The sequence below is a fragment of the Platalea leucorodia genome (genome assembly GCF_965183815.1).
Source record: "Platalea leucorodia genome assembly, chromosome: 11".
NCBI classification, from domain to species: domain Eukaryota; kingdom Metazoa; phylum Chordata; class Aves; order Pelecaniformes; family Threskiornithidae; genus Platalea; species Platalea leucorodia.
Window position 1 is genome coordinate 7,372,671 of NC_138833.1, and position 19,379 is coordinate 7,392,049.

General features: G+C 37.5%; 1 protein-coding gene across 6 annotated transcripts in view; it reads left to right on the top strand.

The window, feature by feature from the left end:
- MATR3 (matrin 3) overlaps positions 1–19,379 on the top strand; it is a 28,058-nt gene that overhangs the window by 6,436 nt on the left and 2,243 nt on the right. For 4 of the 6 annotated variants that reach the window (XM_082324120.1, XM_082324119.1, XM_082324121.1 and 1 more), the window contains 12 exons: positions 8,314–8,375; positions 8,914–8,955; positions 9,203–9,306; positions 10,487–10,539; positions 11,034–11,159; positions 11,791–11,916; positions 12,105–12,275; positions 13,579–13,710; positions 15,137–15,180; positions 15,650–16,040; positions 17,796–18,189; positions 18,798–18,919. In XM_082324120.1, the coding sequence (XP_082180246.1) occupies positions 8,314–8,375; positions 8,914–8,955; positions 9,203–9,306; positions 10,487–10,539; positions 11,034–11,159; positions 11,791–11,916; positions 12,105–12,275; positions 13,579–13,710; positions 15,137–15,180; positions 15,650–16,040; positions 17,796–18,189; positions 18,798–18,919 (1,767 nt within the window). Of the gene's footprint in view, positions 1–2,718; positions 3,791–8,313; positions 8,376–8,913; positions 8,956–9,202; positions 9,307–10,486; positions 10,540–11,033; positions 11,160–11,790; positions 11,917–12,104; positions 12,276–13,578; positions 13,711–15,136; positions 15,181–15,649; positions 16,041–17,795; positions 18,190–18,797; positions 18,920–19,379 lie in introns of all 6 variants that reach the window. The other 2 variants (XM_082324117.1, XM_082324118.1) reach the window with 1 other exon arrangement.

A 19,379-nucleotide genomic window follows, 5' to 3' on the forward strand; every position in this document is an offset into this window, starting at 1 on the left:
TCTCGTTCACCCCTGCCCCCCATCTTCCGTTTTTATTTTTCCCTTTGCTTCTTTCTGCCATGGGCGTTCGCAGCAGCAGCGCGGTATGGTTATGTAAAACCTCCGTGCGTATGTGGGGTCAGAGCATGGCACGTAATCGGGTCCCCTGCAGCCCGGGTCCTGCCAGACCGGGATGTGACGGGTTTTGTTCTCCGCTAATCTCTCCAGAGCAGCGGACAATGAACTGCCAATTGAAAATTGTGACAAGAGGATTAGTGAGCATCTGTTCAAAGAGAAAGGGTGTTTTTGAAGAGCGGAGAACTTTCCTGATTTAGTGAAAACTTGAATAGTGCAGGTCCTTGCGTTAACAGCAGGACGCACCATGCCTTTCCTGACCATGTGGTTGTCTGCTGAATCACTGTCAGGGTCTGGTTTGTGAAGCCCTCTGGAATATCTGATTTTATGAAGAACGTCGTAAGTTCAGTTTCAAACCATTCTGTAAGCGTGTGAATGAACTAGAAGGAAATTTATATGTAAAAATGGAAGGAGCAAGGATTAACTTGTAAAATTGTCATGAAATATATCAAGATTACTGAATATATATATATAAGATAAAACATGGTACCCTGGTCAATATTAGTGTTTCTCTCATGTTTGAACTCAAGAGTCTTGTTTTTTTTTTTTTACAATATAGTTCTTACATGCTTTCTATTCAGGTGTTCTTTAGTGTGGTCAGTCAGTCCTGGACATCTCGCTTAGAATTTGCCTCATCTGCTCTCCCTATATTCTTGTTTTACTGTTTTCCTCTGAAGCTTTCTGCAGTGCTTTTCTGTCTTCTGCCTCAGATACTTTTAAACTTCTTTTCATCCCCATATTTCTCAATCTCTTATTCTTAACCAAATGTTAGACAATTAAGCTTACTTTAAGTGACTGCAGCGTATGTGGATCTTAAAAGCATAGCTGAAATACGAGATCAGATGTGCTCGTAACAGAATACATGGCAAACTGCATAAAGCAGTTACTTTTCAGAGATGGAGTTCTGTGTGGGGTTTGCGTCCTTTACGTATCTCTCATAGAATCCATTATTTTTCTACATAAATGCATAATTTTGTAACATGTTGCTACCGAGAAAGAAAAAATAAGTGCTTTTCAACTTAAAGTAGAAAAAACTTCATGCGCTGTTGAAAGAGGGCTCTGGATTGAGTAGGCAGTCGGGATAGAGACACGCTCATAACCTTGACCTTTTTTCTTCTGTTTCCAGTACAAGAGAAATTGCCTTCTGCAGAACTGCTCTCTTCAAGGAAAAATCCTTGCTTTCATTTTGTCCTTTCCATTCCTCCCCAAACGTACCTGTCCTCTTAGAAGCCGATTTCATCTGGAGCTATGCAATTTGTGCCTGTTTCTTTTTCAAGTGATTATGTGTTTTATATGCATCTGAGTGGCAGTGCTGGAGAAGCAAAACTGCTCTGCAGAGATTTGAAAGGGCTTTACCGCATCGGGGACCCAAGAACAGCATATTCCTGGCAGAAAGTTTTCATGTGTGTTGAATTGCTTTAAATTTTGTGTATCTATCGCAAGGCTGAAAGAGTACGGGGAGAAGTTTTACAGTTTTATTTCTGCTCTGCACTAAAAAAAAAACAAACAACATTTTATGAAATATCTATTGCACCATAACATATACTGTGGATATTGATATACTGTTTAGTTAAAACTTCAAGTAAATACAGTTGAACCAAGTATTTAAATATGAGGTTAGTATTTTAGTGGGAGACGAGGCAGATAGATATCTCTTATGAGTTTTGTTTTAGGATCTTTAACTACCACATGTGGTCATGGTATCAAAGTGTCAGACCTGAACCGAGGAGGAAGCAGTATGCTGGTAAGAGACACGGACACCGCTGTCCTGCGGGCTGGCTGGGGGCGCAGTGCCATCTCCTGACTCACCTGCTGTCTCTTTCTGCAGGAGCAGGGTTTTCCTTGGGTCTCCGATCCCAGTACTAAGCCTGCCCTTGTTTAGCTTGAGGTCTGAGAGTACAGGCTGATGTCACGGCTGCAATATAACAGAGTAAAGAATCACTTCCTAAGTGCTGTTATCCGTATAACTGCAATTTGAGCAAGAGGTCTTGTTTACTTCCTGCAAAATTTAAAACTTATTTTTCTTGTTCACATCTGTCTTCACATCGGTAATTTGAATTTTATGCATAAAGATTGAATATTATGTTTGGTCTTATTTACCAGATCTTACAGCAGAAACTTTTTGCCCAAACTTCAGTTACTTTTAACTTCCTTTCGTCCTATTCTGTGGTGGTATAGGTTTCATTTTCAAATATGTATAACATGCCAAAGTCATCTTGGATTCCATGTGCTTAAGTTTTTTGTGGTCTTCTCATAGACACAGTACAGTAACGTAGGGTATAAACAAAACCATTAACCAGAGATCAAGGCTTATATGCTAGTAAACTTTAGAAGCTTTCAGACATCCCAAACTTCTGAAATTCACTTGTCTTCGGTATGAAAGTAGCTTTTTGTAGAAGAAGAGTAGTATGCATAGGAAACACAACTGTATTTTTATCTGAAATAATATATGTAGGTTCTGGGTACCTCTTGAATCTGTTAAGTTATGTAATAAAAGCCTTGTAAGATTGAGATCTTTGATGTTTTTAGATCAACATGATGCATAAGTTTAAAACTGCATCTGTTTAAAGGGATTTATGACTAAAACTGCTTGTTTTTCTACAGAATTGTCTGGTGTTTCTCAGCTTGAAGAAGATCTGCAGTCATTATTGATCCTCTTTCTTGGCGTTACCATTTTTGAAGTGAAGTTTGCCTAGCTTTCTAGTGTGAGCTCTCTTTTCAGCCATCTTATAAAAAAAGAACAAGTTTTTTTTGATCCATAAAGTAGACAAGCTATAGTTCTACAATGTCCAAGTCATTCCAGCAGTCATCTCTGAGTAGGGATTCACAAGGTCATGGGCGTGACCTCTCTGCAGGAATAGGCCTTCTTGCTGCTGCTACCCAGTCTTTAAATATGCCAGCATCTCTTGGAAGGATGAACCAGGGTACTGCACGCCTTGCTAGCTTAATGAATCTTGGAATGAGTTCTTCATTGAACCAACAAGGATCTCATAGTGCACTGTCTTCTGGTAGTACCTCTTCCCATAATTTGCAGTCTATATTTAACATTGGAAGTAGAGGTCCGCTCCCTTTGTCTTCTCAGCACCGTGGAGATGCAGACCAGGCCACTAACATTTTGGCCAGCTTTGGTCTGTCTGCTAGAGACTTAGATGAACTGAGTCGCTATCCCGAGGACAAGATTACTCCTGAAAACTTGCCTCAGATCCTTCTACAACTTAAAAGGAGGAGAGCTGAAGAAGGTTATGGTAGAGATGGCAGATCATCCACACGGGAACCACCGTACAGAGTACCTAGGGATGATTGGGAAGAAAAAAGGCATTTTAGAAGAGATAGCTTTGATGATCGTGGTCCTAGTCTCAACCCAGTGGTTGACTATGACCATGGAAGTCGTTCTCAAGAATCTGGTTATTATGACAGAATGGATTATGAAGATGACAGATTAAGAGATGGAGAAAGGTGTAGGGATGAATCTTTTTATGGTGAGACTTCGCATAACTATCATAAATTTGACAGTGAGTATGACAGAATGGGTCGTGGTCCTGGTCCTGAGAGATCTCTCTTTGAGAAAAAGAGAGGTGCTCCTCCAAATAGCAATATTGAAGACTTCCATGGATTCTTACCGAAGGGTTATCCCCATCTGTGCTCTATATGTGATATGCCAGTTCATTCTAATAAGGTGAGTTATGCACCAGATACTTCTATTTTCCTTTACGTTGTAGTATCTGTTCTGTTTTTACCTATTTCTTTAATTATTTCTATAGCCTGGTTGCTTTTGAAATGATCTGAAAGTTGGTTTGAGAGTGAAAAAGGCACTTGGTTTATTTACAAGGTAATTGTTAACAAACACTGTAAACCAGGGCTTTACATTAATGTATTTTGTTTGCCCAGATTGCTTAACTTCAAGTCAAACAGCTATCATCTACTGGGATATCTTATTTATATTTTACATCTACATGTTCTCTTAACCACAAACATCTGGCATTCAAGCAGTTTTGGGGTGGGTTTTTTATTTTTGTTGGTATGGGGGTTTTTTTGCAGTGTATCTACTGTGCTATTCAGGAAGCTAGTTTCAGCTCTCCTCCACATCTGTCTTGATTGCTGATTTATATGTAGTTAAGATGCGTTCTTGCACAGTTCTGCTTTTTCCCTGTCCAAAGGGAAAGAGTTAATGTAGAGCCCTGGAACTTATTTGCAAAAGTAAAAACCACGTTTTAGATTAGCTCATTCTTGCCTTTTTAATTTCACTTTAACACTCTATCTCATACTATGGCTGAAATTTGTCGTCATTTTTCTCCTTTTTCACAACTTTCTTAGACACTTCAGACTCACTTTTTATTGTCACATGTTGCATCTATCCCTGTAGACTCTCCGAGCAATCAGTCTGCTGTTGCAGTATCCTGCTCTGTGTTCCTAGTAGCGTTCTTTACTTGGCTCGCCAGTAGAGTGGATCTTCGGGTATATTCGGTTATGCTGAGACTTCCCTCTTAGTTTAGTCACGAGTAGCTCGACTGTCTGCAAAGGTAGCAGGTTACTCGAAATGGCCTGTTTATTCAGACGTTATTTTCAGAGCCTTCTCACTTTCAGCTTTTCCAATTTTACTCATCTTGCTGATTTTCAGTATACTAGGCAATTTAATTGGCTAATTGGCTAATACAGTGCCCCTCTCGTCACAATTAGTGGCTAATTAACTTGAAGGCCTTCAATTGAAAAGATAATACATGCTATTACTGTAAAATTGATGCAATGTGGAATTGCTGTTACTAACCATTTCTTTACAGTTACCTCTCAAAAAGTGCTGCTTCTGTACATCTAATCTTTTTGAAACACGAGAATTATTCTGTCCCTGCAAGGAAATGATCAAACCAGTTCTAGAGCAGACGCTGTATGACTCCAGCTGATCGGACAGTTTATGAACTTGTGTTGCTTTAATTACTTTTTATAAAAAATAAGCACGGTAATCCAGGTTTCTTGTCTCCTACATTTGATGTTTATTTTCATAAAAGATTTGAAGTGTTAACAGTTTAGATGCCATGCTCAGTTCTGTAAAAGGACTTCATTTGGTTAGATTGAAAACATAAACTTCCGAGGCCCTTGAAGATGGCAACCAGTAATCCTGTAAGTAGGGTTCTTTTTAGCACTTTATTTTAAAGCCTCGTGGTTCTTAGTTTGCTTTGGTATGAAGATCTGTTGAAAGGATATCCAACATGAAATATCTTTCCAGGTATGAGAAATACCGAATTCTTTTCACAGCATAATTTAAGTGTCTGACTTCTGTAACATGTAAAACCATCATTTTTGTAGGAATATGCTTGGACTTAAACTGCTAGTACACCATAAAATATTTGAGATTGGATCATCTGTTTCTTATGACCCAAGTTTGGGTTTTGTTTCTAATTTCAGATATCATGTCACTGCAAGAATTTTTCTCTTTCTCTCCTTTTTTCCTCTGCTTTGCATACCTAACAGTTACAGAATTTCTTACTTTGTGTCTCCCACAAAATTGAATCAAGTAGAACTTAACTTTTAAAGTAATCTGATCTGAACCAAAATTTACGGAAAGCAGAAAGGGAATGCTTTTCTCAGCTGGGACAATGTAAACTTATTCCTGCAGTATCAAAATCTCATTTTCCCCACCTCCAAATAAAAATCTCATAGAAAATGTTTTTAAAGTGTATGATAAAGCAATGTGTATTTTAAGCCCGAGTAAGGGGTTAAACACCCTTGGTGTAACTTAAGCTGGCAGACTAGTCCTCTGTTTTTCCTTTTTTAGCAATGTTCTTAATTGCTTCTTTAATTTGATGTGTATAAATTTTAAGACCCAGTTTGTTTTCTGTCTAATGGTGAAGTAAATCGTGCCCCAGGTTTTCTTAGGCATTTTGTCAATCCTGATCCCTTTATCAAGGAATGAGGTGTTAGATTTGGAGGGGTTGTTTTCCCTGCCAAAGAAAAAGGCTGATGAATGATGAGCAGATGAATTTGGAGGTTAAACACTTGAAATGGTGATATATCTCAAAGGAAAAACATGGCCTAATAGAGGGCTATCCAAAATTAGGTGCTTAAATTTGGCCTAATTTTCTGAAGAACAGTGCGTCCTCTTGCTTATATCAGTTGAGGCAAAAGGCAGTCTGAGTTTTAAGAAACTCAGTTCAGATTTTCTCTGCCTTAACTTTGGGCGTTCACATTAATTAGTGCCTGTAAATATCTAGTGCCCTGAAACCTCAGAGGAGTGACGCTTCAGACTGGGTAGAGGCAGGGAGTAAAGGGAAGTCCAGATTAAGAACTGTATTTAATAAAAAGTTAATAATGTAGATGAGCCATTGTTGTTCTGAAAACTCTCCCTGGGGAAAAAATTCCTGAGTTATATGTCACATCGCTCTTTTTTTTTGCCAATTTAAAAGCATTTGAAGTATAATGAGAATTAGATCTCCCAAACTTTGGCTCTAGTTTGCAGGTAATTTCTATTTCAGTTTATAATAATTTTAAATTGCGTGTTAAGACAGCTTCAAAGCATGCTATATCTAGCAGAATCAGCCACCGAGGCTTTACAGATTATGCACCCAAATTTAGAGGGGGTTTTTAGTGTTTAAAGGCCTGTTCTCTGTAGTAAAGTACTAAAACTTGTTAGCAAGTTTTAAACGGAAGAAGCTTTGTTTTTAGGTATTGAATGTTTCATAGATAGGTAGGTTTGCTTGGAGTTTTTGGTGGGGTTTTTTCATCCTAATTGCCAGTGTATTTATTAATTTATAGTTGCAGAGCCTACTTCTTGTGCGGTTAACAAGAAAAAGTGGTGCTCTCAATTTACATCTTCTTGATAAAATGAATGGAAGTTCATCTGGGTCCACGTTACATTCTGTGTATCACGGAGTAACATCGTAATGTATCTTAACGACAGTACTTCATGGGAGACTTTAAATCCAGGTTTTTCTTCTTTGTGGAAAGTGCAAGGTAGGCATTTAGCATATGGAAACATGACAGTAAGCCTCCGGAGCATCTCATTGTATCCAGAAGGATGGCTATAGTGTGGTGGAAACTAAAAAACCAGGAAAGGTGAGGGATTAGGAAAAAATCATTTGTGGGTGCTGAGCAGAAATATACATGCCGCATAAAACAGTCAGCCAGGGCAGTACACGTGTTCACAGTTGAAAATGTAGCCAATAAGAGAAAACCTTCAGTTGTTAAACTGCCCCCCAAGATCTAGAATTACTCTACCCTTCATTTCTCTGTGAACCTAAAGCTAATTTGCCCTGTGTGTCTCTGCTGATCCCTTTGCTTACTGAAGAGCAGCAGAGTGGAGATGAGACTGTGGCTCACAGATGCGCAGCAGTGAAACTTCAGAAGTTCTGTCACTTTACAAATGCAAATATAGCACAAACAAGTGCTGTTACTTGTAGGAATGTAAGGATATGGAGATCAGGCACTCTATGCTTCGATAAAGGAGGAGTCCCCATGCCTTCTCTCCTCTTGAAATAAATAATTCCCTTCATAATCAAAATAATCTGCAGAGAAAAAGTAGAAAGCTCTCATTCCTTTCTAGTGCTAAAGCCAGAACCAGAAGGAATTTTACCTGGCTGATTTGGTTTAATTCCATTATTCCTCCCTTGTACCATCTTGATTTAGAACTCCTTTTTTTTCTTGATTATTCCCTGCAAATGGTCATATATTTTTATATGTCACTTGTATACTTGTAGTTTGTCCTAGCTATGCACTTTCATGTCTTCTAGTCTTTCCTTTCTGAATTCCTTGCAATTTCTTGGCTTCTTTATGGTTCTAAAAACTTGAGTGTTTAGTTCACATTAATCTTTAAAAGTCTGAGGAATGAAGCAGAGAGAGTGGAGGAAATTCTAAAATTACAGAAGAAAAAAAATATCTCAGCATCCAGTTCTAAAAGTTGAAATCGCAATGATATGCATGTATGCTGCAGCAGTTACCCCCTGGTAAGCTTTGCACCTCTGAGGCAGGATCAAGCCCATAGTTTGCAAGACATTTTTCATCAGACACCTTTTCACCCAGGTTAGGAGTTAAGAGGTAGGTCCAATTTCAGTGTCTTTTTAAAGCACTACAAAAAGATATTTCGTTATCTATGTCTGTATCTTCGATACTTCAGCTTAGAAGAGAAGATACTGCACTATACAACAATATTTTGTTTAAAATGGCTTGCCATATGTGGCTGTTAATTTTTAATTATTTACTTTACTGCAGGAGTGGAACCATCATATCAATGGAGCGACTCACAGCCGACGTTGTCAGCTGCTGCTTGAAATGTATGAATTTGAAGTACAGTAAACATTCTTGTGGCATGAGGGCGTGTACAACTAAACAGCGGTCGATTATGTTGCACAAAGCAGGTTTAGAAAACATGCTGTGCCTTGTAGGGAATAACAACATGCAACTTAGAGCATCATCAGGACAAAAAAGGGATCTCGGTTCATGACTTGAATCCCACTGATCTATATATAACGTTTTAAAGAATTGGATCTTAGGACGTTAGAATCTATAGCAATTTTTTTACTAGTCACATATACCCACTTCTAAATTTGTGTTGTAAAACAAACTGTGCAATTTGTATTATAAATTGTCAGACATGTTACATATAGCGTAGGAAGTTTCTTATTCAGAATAACACTTTTATTCTGTCAATAGATACTGCTCATGTCTCTTGTAGTGGTCCTGTAGTGGGCAGTGTTACCATGAGTTTTATCTGTGTTAACATGGAAAGGTATTGCTGCTTGTATGAAAAATATTACATATGTAGAGGAGATTGTATTTTTCTTACCTTTACTTTTTTTTGTTTCTTTTAAGATACCCAGAATGGAATCCTGACAGTGATTCAGGACATGGAATGTAAGTAGTAATGACTTCTGTAATTTTCTATTTGAAGCAGAGGATGTTCTTAACATGTTATGTGACACAACACACCTCCTTTTCTTCAAATGGATACCTCCCTTTGTTTTCTGCTGGCTGAAGAGCAGCAGTAAAAGTAGCTCAAGTTGACTTCTTGAATGCTCTGCAGAAATTAGGGGTTTTTTTGAGAATGAAAGCTTCACAGTTTTTTGGTTTAAAATTAAGGTGTTTTTTCCCCTCTTTCTAGGGGTGATCCCTTTATGTTGCAGCAATCCACAAACCCTGCACCAGGAATTCTGGGACCACCACCACCTCCATTTCACCTTGGAGGACCTCCTGTTGGGCCAAGAGGTAACATTAATATGCACCTACTTTTACAAGACTTAAGATCTTGCTTTTTTTGTTGTTGTTGTTTTAATTTGTTACTGGTGTTGTAGAACAACAAAACACTCGGTTTTCTGAGCAGTGGAACTGAAATACATTAGCCCCTCCCTAGCTAAAGACCTGTACCCAGTCCCACACTTTTCACCTTTCCACCATCTGCTAACTACCAGCCATGTTATTATGGCTGGCTTTTTAACTGTGTTTGATTTCTCTTTTTCCTGTTTAGAAGTCTTCTGCGTTGCCTTTCATTTAGCTACATGTTCCTGGGTTTTTCTGTGAAACTTGCAAGAATTCAATGTCCTAAGTGGTTTTCCCCTTAAATTAATTTCAAATGAATTTGACAAGTAGATTTGAATAAAAACTGAGAAATGGGAAGAGGAAGATAGATCATGCAAGCCTCTTCTTCGCAGAAAGGCAGACTAAGAATCAGGTTCTTGCCTGAAGTTGTTACTTCCTTTGAAGTTGTTACTACTTTTTAAATAGTTTGAGTGACTAAAAAGCAAAACTAGTTGATTTACCTAGCTATCCTGAGAGAGTACAAGTGTTTCAGACACTTCAGAGGAATTTTTAGATGATAGATGCATCCATACTTAATTTCATTAAAATAATGCTGTTTTGAAAAATTAACATCTCAAACTTGACTTTGAGCCAAACTATCTGAAAGGCTTTTTTCAGGTGTTTCCTAGTAAAATGGGCATTATGATGGAATCGGTGGTGTTCTAGAACCAAAACTAGGAGTCTTTTTCTACACCTAAAACATCAATTGTAAAAAGTGTATCTTGGTTAAAGAGACATCACATCTTTTGTGTGTGGGGACATTTTGTTCTGGCAAATCTTACTCTAAAACAGGAGAGATTTTTTTCAATGGGCTTATTCTCTGCTATTTCTGCACATCAGGAAGTGCAGCTCTTTCTCTAATGTTGAACTGAACAGAACGATCAGGAAGGAGGACCTCAAGTTACAAGAGCTGTGAAATAAGCAAATTAACAGCCTTCTCAGGCTGTAATGAAATAATTAGTTTTTAAAATGTGATGTCATTCTGGTTTAGTATTACAAGTGACTTGTATCTCTTAAGAACTTGTAGAGACATGTTAATAGCAGTCTTACAGGTTGAACTAAGCTTGCTCATTCTTTTAATTTCTTAAAGGAGCTGGAAATGGAAATATGCAAGGACCGAGACACATGCAAAAGGGCAGAGTGGTTAGTATTAAAAATTTGTTGTGTTTTTTTTTTTGTTGCTGTTGGTTTGTTTTTTTTTTAAACCACAATTATGCTTTTTGTTTGCTTTCATAAGATCTTTTTGAATGAATGGATTGTCTTTAAGAGTGAGACTTTAGGATTTATTTGTGTGGAAATACTGAAGCTTTGGAATAAGATTGGGGTTACATTGTGCCAAGTGCTCTACAAAATACTTGTTCCAAAACTGTACAGACCCTATTTAAACTTTCTGTTATGATGAAGCTGTGGGACATGGACGTACAGAAGGGCAACTTTGGCACAGCAGGCATCTTCCTTTGTGAGGATCCCTGGAGGTTCTGTGCCTTTTCTATATGCATCTTGTTTTAGTTACTACTGAAGATTAAAAAATTAAAAAAAAAAAAAAAAATAGAGCAGAGCCTTGACAGACTTTCTTTTTAGGCTAGCTGTTATGTGTTTTCTTTTCATGTTGTATATGCACACTTTGTCTTCCATAGGAAACAAGTAGAGTTGTTCACATCATGGATTTCCAGAGGGGAAAGAACTTGAGATATCAGCTGCTTCAGCTCGTTGAACCATTTGGAATAATTACAAATCACCTGATTCTAAACAAAATCAATGAGGTAAGATTAGGCCCTTTAGTCCTGCTGTTGGCACTGCTTGGTGACTTCAGTATGCTTCCTGTCTGAGCTTAATTTTTGTAAAAGGACTTGTTCAGCTACCAAGCAAGATTACACACGTGTCACCAAGCTCACATGTGTGAAAGGAAGAGTGGCTAATATGTTTCTTTCCATAAATGCTGTAGTACTGTATTTTAACTTAAATATTGTTTAAAAAATCCTTCTTGTTGGTTGTTCATAGCTTTCTCAAAAATACCTTATGCTTGCAAATTCTGTTCTCGTTCTAATATTCTCTGAAAACTTACTTGGTCTTAGTTTGTATTATGCTGTGTGACATATTTTGAAGTGTGGAAAAAGCCAATATCATAGAAGAGAAAAAGCAGGAAGCAATTGAATGTTCTGAATCCAAATCTAGGTGGAACGTAAACACCTAAAAATAGTTCTGTTTGTGCACCTAAATAAAGTATGTGAAATTCATGCCAAGTTCTGCAGGTCAGTTAATGTTGTAACCAAAAGGCAATTTTCATTTTTGATGCAGCTATTTTTACAGGAATGCAAGGAAGAGCTTGAGACTTTAAACAAAAATACTAGTTCTTGAAGGAGTAGTATTTAATTTGGTTTTATATGATTTCAGGCATTTATCGAAATGTCGACCACTGAGGATGCCCAGGCTGCAGTAGAATACTATTCAACAACACCTGCGCTGGTATTTGGTAAACCAGTCAGAGTCCACTTGTCACAGAAATACAAAAGAATAAAGGTAAAACGCTTCTGCTTTTTTAACATTGCGTTATTTTAATCTGGGGCAGTCAGCATTATGAGGCCATTGCATTTAAGCTATTCTTAATTTATGTACTTCTCAGCTGTATCAACTTAATCAAGGGACAGTCACCCATGTGTATTTTATGTAGTATGTACTTTAAAAATTTCATTCCCTCTTAATTTTAGAAACCTGAGGGTAAACCTGACCAAAAAACTGAGCCACCAAAACCAGAACTTGGCCGTGTGATTCACCTCAGCAATTTACCTCATTCAGGATACTCTGACAACGCAGTACTCAAACTGGCTGAACCGTATGGAAAAATTAAGAACTACATACTCATGAGAATGAAAAGCCAGGTAACTGACCATAGGAACATACATGTGTGGAGATTGGAAACTCGGGATTTTAACTGTGAAGAAGTGACATGCCTTTAATTGGTGCATGTGTAGTCTTTCTGCTGTGCCATAGATATGGAAATTATTAGAGGACTATGTAGGTGGTGTTTTGCTATCTAGCTTACTGCAAAACGTTACTGTAATGTGAGCTGCTTTAAAAAAAAAACAGGCCTCAGCTGTGAAGAAGGTATATTTAGCATTGAGGCTTAATTTTTTTGTTATGCAGATTTCTAGGAGTCTTCAGTTTTTTTAAGGCTGAAAAATCATTACCTGTGAAACATTAACAAATATATTCCACTATTACACATTTCTTTCATTTACCCTTTATTTTTCTTTCTTTAAAACTAAACAAAAGCATTCCTGCTGTGGCTCTCTAACTTTAAAAAAGAAAAAAAAAATGTTTGAAGATATAGTGCATTGCATGTATATAGTAAAATGCTTTGGATGTGCATGTACCTAATTTCTGTAAATATGCAGGAGTTTAAAGTATTTAGTTCTAAACTTTTTTTCAGCTTTGCTGTCCCAGTTTGTTGCTCCCTTGAGTTAAATAGGAAATTCCAGTGCTTTTTCAAAGAGATGAGTGCCTGAATCCCCTAATGCCACACTTGTGGAATGAAGAATTACTAGAATCTATTGTATGACCCCTAGGAAGTCTTGCCTGACCATATTTCACTGGAAAAATAAAATCCCTTGCTGTCTAAGTTGGATGCAGAAACAGCTTCCTTCTATCTGCCAATGATACTCTAGCCCAGATGTGTTTTTAAAAGCTCGTTCAGCAAACTTAGTGTGTCATAGGCTTGTTTCTTGGAGGAGCACCTCACAAAGCAGGGCTTATAGAACAAAAGCTTCTGCCTTTCTGTTTCAGGCTTCTTTCAAAAAATAAAAAATACTGGGATAGTTTCTCAGCTGCCCTGGAATTCCCAGATACTTAAGCACCAAATAAATGAATTCCATTGTCCAGGAGTTTTTTATTTGGAAACATATTTTGCTTTATGGTGACCTTTTTTTGGCAGATTATTTAAATGCCTGTTGTTTCATTTCAGAACTTTCTGTGGGACAGATGTTACTGAATTGAAAAGCTGGGGTATATAGAGCACTTTGATAAATTTTAAAATGGATGGCTAGTTTGGAGAGGATGGATATAGCTGAATCTCATAATTTTGGTTCAGCATTTGGAAACGCTGTGTTTTAAGTTAAATAGCTTTGTCTGCAAAAGTCTTGTGGATTTCGTAGTTGTTTTTAATGTGTGTTTTAATCTTTTCAGGCTTTCATTGAGATGGAGACCAGAGAAGATGCTTTAGCTATGGTTGAGCATTGTGCCAACAAAGCGCTTTGGTTCCAAGGCAGATGTGTGAAAGTGGATTTATCTGAAAAATACAAGAAATTGGTGTTAAGGGTAAGTAGCATTTTTGTTTTTTTAATTGTAGTTAAAGGTGTAAAGTGAAGTAGAAGACAGCTATTGCTTATTGAGAATTCAGTGCTGCTTGTAAAATGGATTCGCTTTAGTATTTTCTGGCTACTTAAGTGCAGTTAGTTAGCATGAGTGTGGTGTTATGAGGCCTAGAACAAAGTAAAAGGATTTTCCTTTCAGATTAAACAAAACCGAAACAAAGACTAGAATTCAGATTTTAGAGTAATTGGTGTAGATTTTAATGAAAATGTCTCCATTTAGAGTGTTCTGTAATGGTGGTTCTTTTTTTTTTCTCACCCCTCTCTGAAAATGATCAGTGAGTAAAATCAAACTGGCTGGCAGAACTATGTACTCATACGTTGTGTGCTTAATTCTTGGCTTTTCTCTTCACAGCTGCTGGGCAGTTTTGTCCATTTTGTTCTACATGTACTCCTGTGTACAGAACAAAGACAGAATGTTGTTAGGGACTCCTTTTTAAACTATGAAGTATTGCAACAGAATGTGTTTCCTGTGTTGGATGCCATCCAAAACTTTTTTCTATAGCTCCAGAAAGCTTTTTGATCCCTGTTGCAGACACTAACCCCAACTACCTAGATAGATTTAGTCTTATGATGTAATTTTTAAGAATAAGCTTTGTCAAAACTTGTGATGTAACTGCACCTTTGCATGTATTCCCTCATATCAAGGAGGGAAGGGTTGGCTGATAGCCTTTTGTTTTGTTTTGTTTTGACATAACACCAGGCTAATACTCTTGCAATTATAAGACTTCTTCCATCAGAGCAGGATACTAGGTAGAAAAGCAGGAGAAATCTGAGCTGTCAAGCTGTCTCATGAAATACATAAGCTTTCTATTGTGGAGTATGAAGAGATCTTACTATTGCACATGATTGTGCAGCAAAAACGAACACTTTGTGGAAAATTCAAATACTTAACCAATGCATTGAATAGTTTTCCATGTTCCTACCATACAAGTGGAATTTACTGTTCAATAACTCCTGCATAAGTGTTTTGAGTCTTCAAAAGCTTTCCATGTAGCCCATGACTCATGACAGGGAGAAGAGTATAGATTAAGACTGATTTGTGCCATTGCCTGCACCGCACTGTATCAGTTCTTAAACAAAAGAGAAATTGTATATGATTTTTCTGGAGCAGGATATCCCATTTGTTTTGTATTTAATAACTTGATAATTTTTGTGAATAAAGACATGGGATTTCTAGGTTGGTAAGGTCCTGTCTAACATAATAGCAGTTTATTAATTGGTTGGTAGGTGGGCATAGTAAAAGAGTACCTGTGGATTAACGTAATTGGAAACACTTGGCTAGATTGTGCTGTCTGGTCTGAATTAATGCTGCAACAGTTGTATGAATAATACTCTACTGTGACTTACAAATTTTTTACATTTTATTTTAGATTCCAAACAAAGGAGTTGAACTGCTGAAAAAGGATAAAACTAGGTAATTTCCTATTGCTAAAGCATAATGTTCTTTAAAAGAAATATGAAACTACCTTGTCCAGAGTATAGAAATGATACAAAAGAAGTTGGGCAAGCTCTGAGATCAAATTGTTGTTTGTTGTGCCCTGAGATTAGTTGTTTTTAATATGCTGCCTACCCTCCTCCTCTAATGATGGAGACTTCACAGCCTCTTCAGGCTCCTCAGGAAATCTTTTCCAGTCCTTAATTAGCCTTGCCTTCCTGCAGTTTAAACCTAAGAGCAATTGTCCTGTCTTGTAAGGACAGTTCTTCCTTGCAGCAGCCTTTTGCATATTTGAAGAATGGTATCCTTCAAGGTTTCCCTCAACCTCCCATTTTCTGAACTAAAACACAATCTTTTTCAGGCTTGTCTAGAAAAATGTAACCTACCTTTTTTAGTCATTTCTGGGCTCTCTTCAGGTTTACAAGCAAGTATTCTTTGTTCTTTACAGAAAGAGAACATATTCTCCAGACAGCAAAGAGTCTCCAAGTGATAAAAAGTCTAAAACAGATGCTCCTCAGAAACCTGAAAGTGGCAGCGTAGAAGATAAAGTGAAAGAGGAGAAACAAGATGATGCTGCTGAGCCATCGGGCGCTAAGAGTAGTGAACAGGCAGATCAAGATGAGCCTAGTTTACTCCTTGAATCTGAAGACGAGCTGCTGGTGGATGAGGAGGAAGCAGCAGCACTGTTAGAAAGTGGCAGCTCAGCAGGAGATGATGCAGATGTTGCCAATTTAGCTGATGTGACTACTGAAGAAAAAAAGGACACAGCTGATGATGTGACCGTAAAAACTGAGGGGAATGTTGTGGCCAATCCAGCAACAAAGAAAAAGCTTAAAAAGGTAATCATATAGCAAGGTACCTGAGTGTGGAAAACCCTGTCTAACTTAAATAGCACACAACAGTACGTTCCACTTCAGATTTTTTTCTGTGGGTCTTTAAAATACATGCATGGCACACCTGTCTGAAGAGAAACGGGTGTTAAAGCTCCTGTGAAGAAAATGGAAGATCCCATTGGATGCAACTTGCAAATGGAATCGGTTATAAATCACTGTTTCTGTTTTGACAGAAACTGTTAACTTGCGGGCTTTACCCATGTCGCTTCCTTGGGTTTTTCTTGCCTTTCTCTTCACCCTTTTTTTTTACTAATACTAAGCAACCAGCAACTGTTTCTCCTGAGCAGTTTCTCATGAGACTGACTGTAGTTAGTTACTCTTTTGAGCACAGAGCAGAACAATGACATTCAAAAAATTATTTATTTGGGACTTGAGGCTGATCTAAACTTGGACAAAATTGTATGCACATCTACTCTTTATGCTTAGCCAGAAAGGTAGGCAAGTCCATTTGTGGTTAGCCAAGGCCCATTTCCAACTGGAGGGGAAAAATAAAAGTAGTTTCAAGGTGTCTTCAGTCATAGGCTACTTGCTGTGAATTTCCTTTTTCTCACCGGATGATCCCACACTCTCGTGGTTTTTTATGTCCTACCAGCTGCTTTTTTCCTATTTAAATCATACTTGGTTATGTGGAGTAGCATGCAAAGTTTCAGTAACATTATTGACCTGGAATGTTGTTTTGCAAAAAGTAAGGCATGTTCCTTATTCTTAATGAATGAAGTGTGCATGGTTTTCAGTTTTGGGGGATCTTTCCATCAGGAAGCTAGTTACGTGGTGTTGGGTTTAACACTGCCGATGCGAACAGCAGCGATTATTTCTTGTTATGTGGGTATCTGTTATGATAAACTCCCTCAAATCCCAAACTTTCTTCCTTGAAGACCTACATTCTTAGAGCACAGCTGTAAAGCTAGTGCTGTTTCAGTACTACTCACAATTGCTGTTAAGCACGTGGAATACTGATGTCTCCGTATCACTGGGAATGTTTTTTAAAAAAAAAAAAAAAAAAAAATCAGAATTCAGACAGATTCACTGTCTTTTAATGGAGCTGGATTTTAAGAGACTGCCACAGTTTTGGTGGCTGGTGGTTTTGGTTTTTTGGGTTTTTTTTGTTTTTTTTGGTTGTGTGTTTTTTTTTTTTTTTTTTTTTTTTAAATGTGGAAGCTGCGAGGTTTCCACTGGTTGAAAAAGAGCTCTTAATTTTTTTTCAATGAACTTTCATGCTGTTAGTGGGCACAGAAGTGCTCTGGTAAGGTTTTACCTTTTCTGTAGGCATGAATTGGAGGATCTTGTGGGACTGTCTCAAACAGAAAAAAAATTTCTACATTCCAAAATGACTTCCACTTAAAATTAAAATACTGATGTTAGAAGGACTTTCAAAATAAGAATAGAGCAAAAAGATACTGAAATTCTCAAGTTGAAGTCCACGTGTTGATATGATAAAACAGTGGACCCTCGTGGTGCAAAAAAAAAAAAATTATTTTGAAACTGAACACTTGATTCTGGGACAGTGGAGTACATTTAAAAAGAGTTTGTTAAACTTCTGCATGCTTGAGTAACACTTTGAATGAGTGAGGTAGGTCTTGAAGGAAGAATTTGAGCATTTTTCCAGGGAATTTGGAGAAGATATTTCTCTTCTGAAACTTAAGACAGTTTGAGGGAAACATTTGAGAATAAGCTGACATAAGGAAAACATTTTCTCAACAGCGATACGTGGGTGGCTTTCCACGGAGCATGGAAGGTTTTGTCACTCTAGATGAGGTTGGTGATGAAGAAGACTCGGATCATCAAAAACTCCGCAAGTCGGGTTTGGCAGTAAAATCTGCTGGCAAAAACGATGATAGTTTGGCAGAAATCAAGGTAGACAAGATTGAGGAGCCAGAGCAGGAAAATGAAACGTTAGAAAATGGAACCAAACCCGAAGATAATTCGAAGGCTGAAACTGTTGAAGCTTCTGATACCACAGCAGCACAGGACACTGAGAAAAATGCCCATGAAAATACAGACACCCAGGATGAACAGGAAACAAAGAATGTCCAAGAGAAATCTCTTGTTCCAGATGAATTTCGGATTGGGCCATACCAGCCAAACGTTCCTGTTGGTAAGGCTGTTCCCATTTCTTTTCAATTATGTCTCTGTGCATTGCAGTAGCATTTCTCATTTCATTTGTCTTTTATTTCTGGCAACACATTGCCTCTGAGCCTTTCATTTTAGGGCTCCCCACTCTTCTCCCTTTCTTTACTCCTCCCCTAACCCTAGTATTTTCTTTTTTTCCCCTTATTTTCATACAGTTCTTCATAACACTTTCCTTAGGCAGAAATTAAATTGGAAGAGGTATATTTTAGCAACACAAATTCAATTAACAGCACAAATCACAATAGTGGTAATAGTTTAGACTCATACTAAATAATCAGAACTCAGAAACTGATCACAGAACGTTTTTAGTTCTTTTGAAGGAACCAATAAAATGGACCCTTAATCTGAAAGGCTGATTCTAAATTTAAAACAAAACAAAACAAAAAGCCTGCACATATTTAGTTATTACTAGGCCCCGGCTTGACTAAACTAAAACAAGGACTTTTAAAGATAAAGCAGCTTTTAATGTAAAGTGAATTATGGTTTTAAGATTTAGCTGAAATGACATATGACATTAAAAGAAATGATGTAGAGTAGATCTCTTAGTTTATTCTGTGGTGTTTACTTCTCTAGGTGTGAATTATGTGGTACCCAAAACAGGGTTTTATTGCAAATTGTGTTCCCTGTTCTACACAAATGAAGATGTTGCAAAAAAGACCCATTGCAGCAGCCTTCCTCATTATCAAAAGTTGAAGGTAAGGCAAAAACTTGTTCATTTTAAATGGCGTGATTCTTTCCTGGGGAATAGATCTGAATGAGACTGGACTGAGTGAGAAAAAAAAAAAAAAAAGCTTTCAGGCAGTGGAAATTGGCTTGTTCTATAACTTTTAACTCAAGCTAGACCTCTCCAAAACTTCATCTTTTGAAAATAATACACAAGATACCTAGTTTAAAGATGGGCTCCAGCTTTTTTTTTTGTAAATTTGTATTAAAGAGGACATTCCAATTGGAGTAAAGGCCAGGCTTAGAAGTAGTGGTGCAGAGTAAATACAGATGACTCAAATCCCTTCCAGTTGTCCCTTTGAGAGTGTTTTTAACCAGTCAACAGAGCTTAAGCTTAAGTTTTTATATATTTAGAAAAAAAAAAAAAATCCATATTTGCAACTTCTGATTTTGTGAGCATGTTTTACAGTTTCTAATTGGATTAGGTATCAC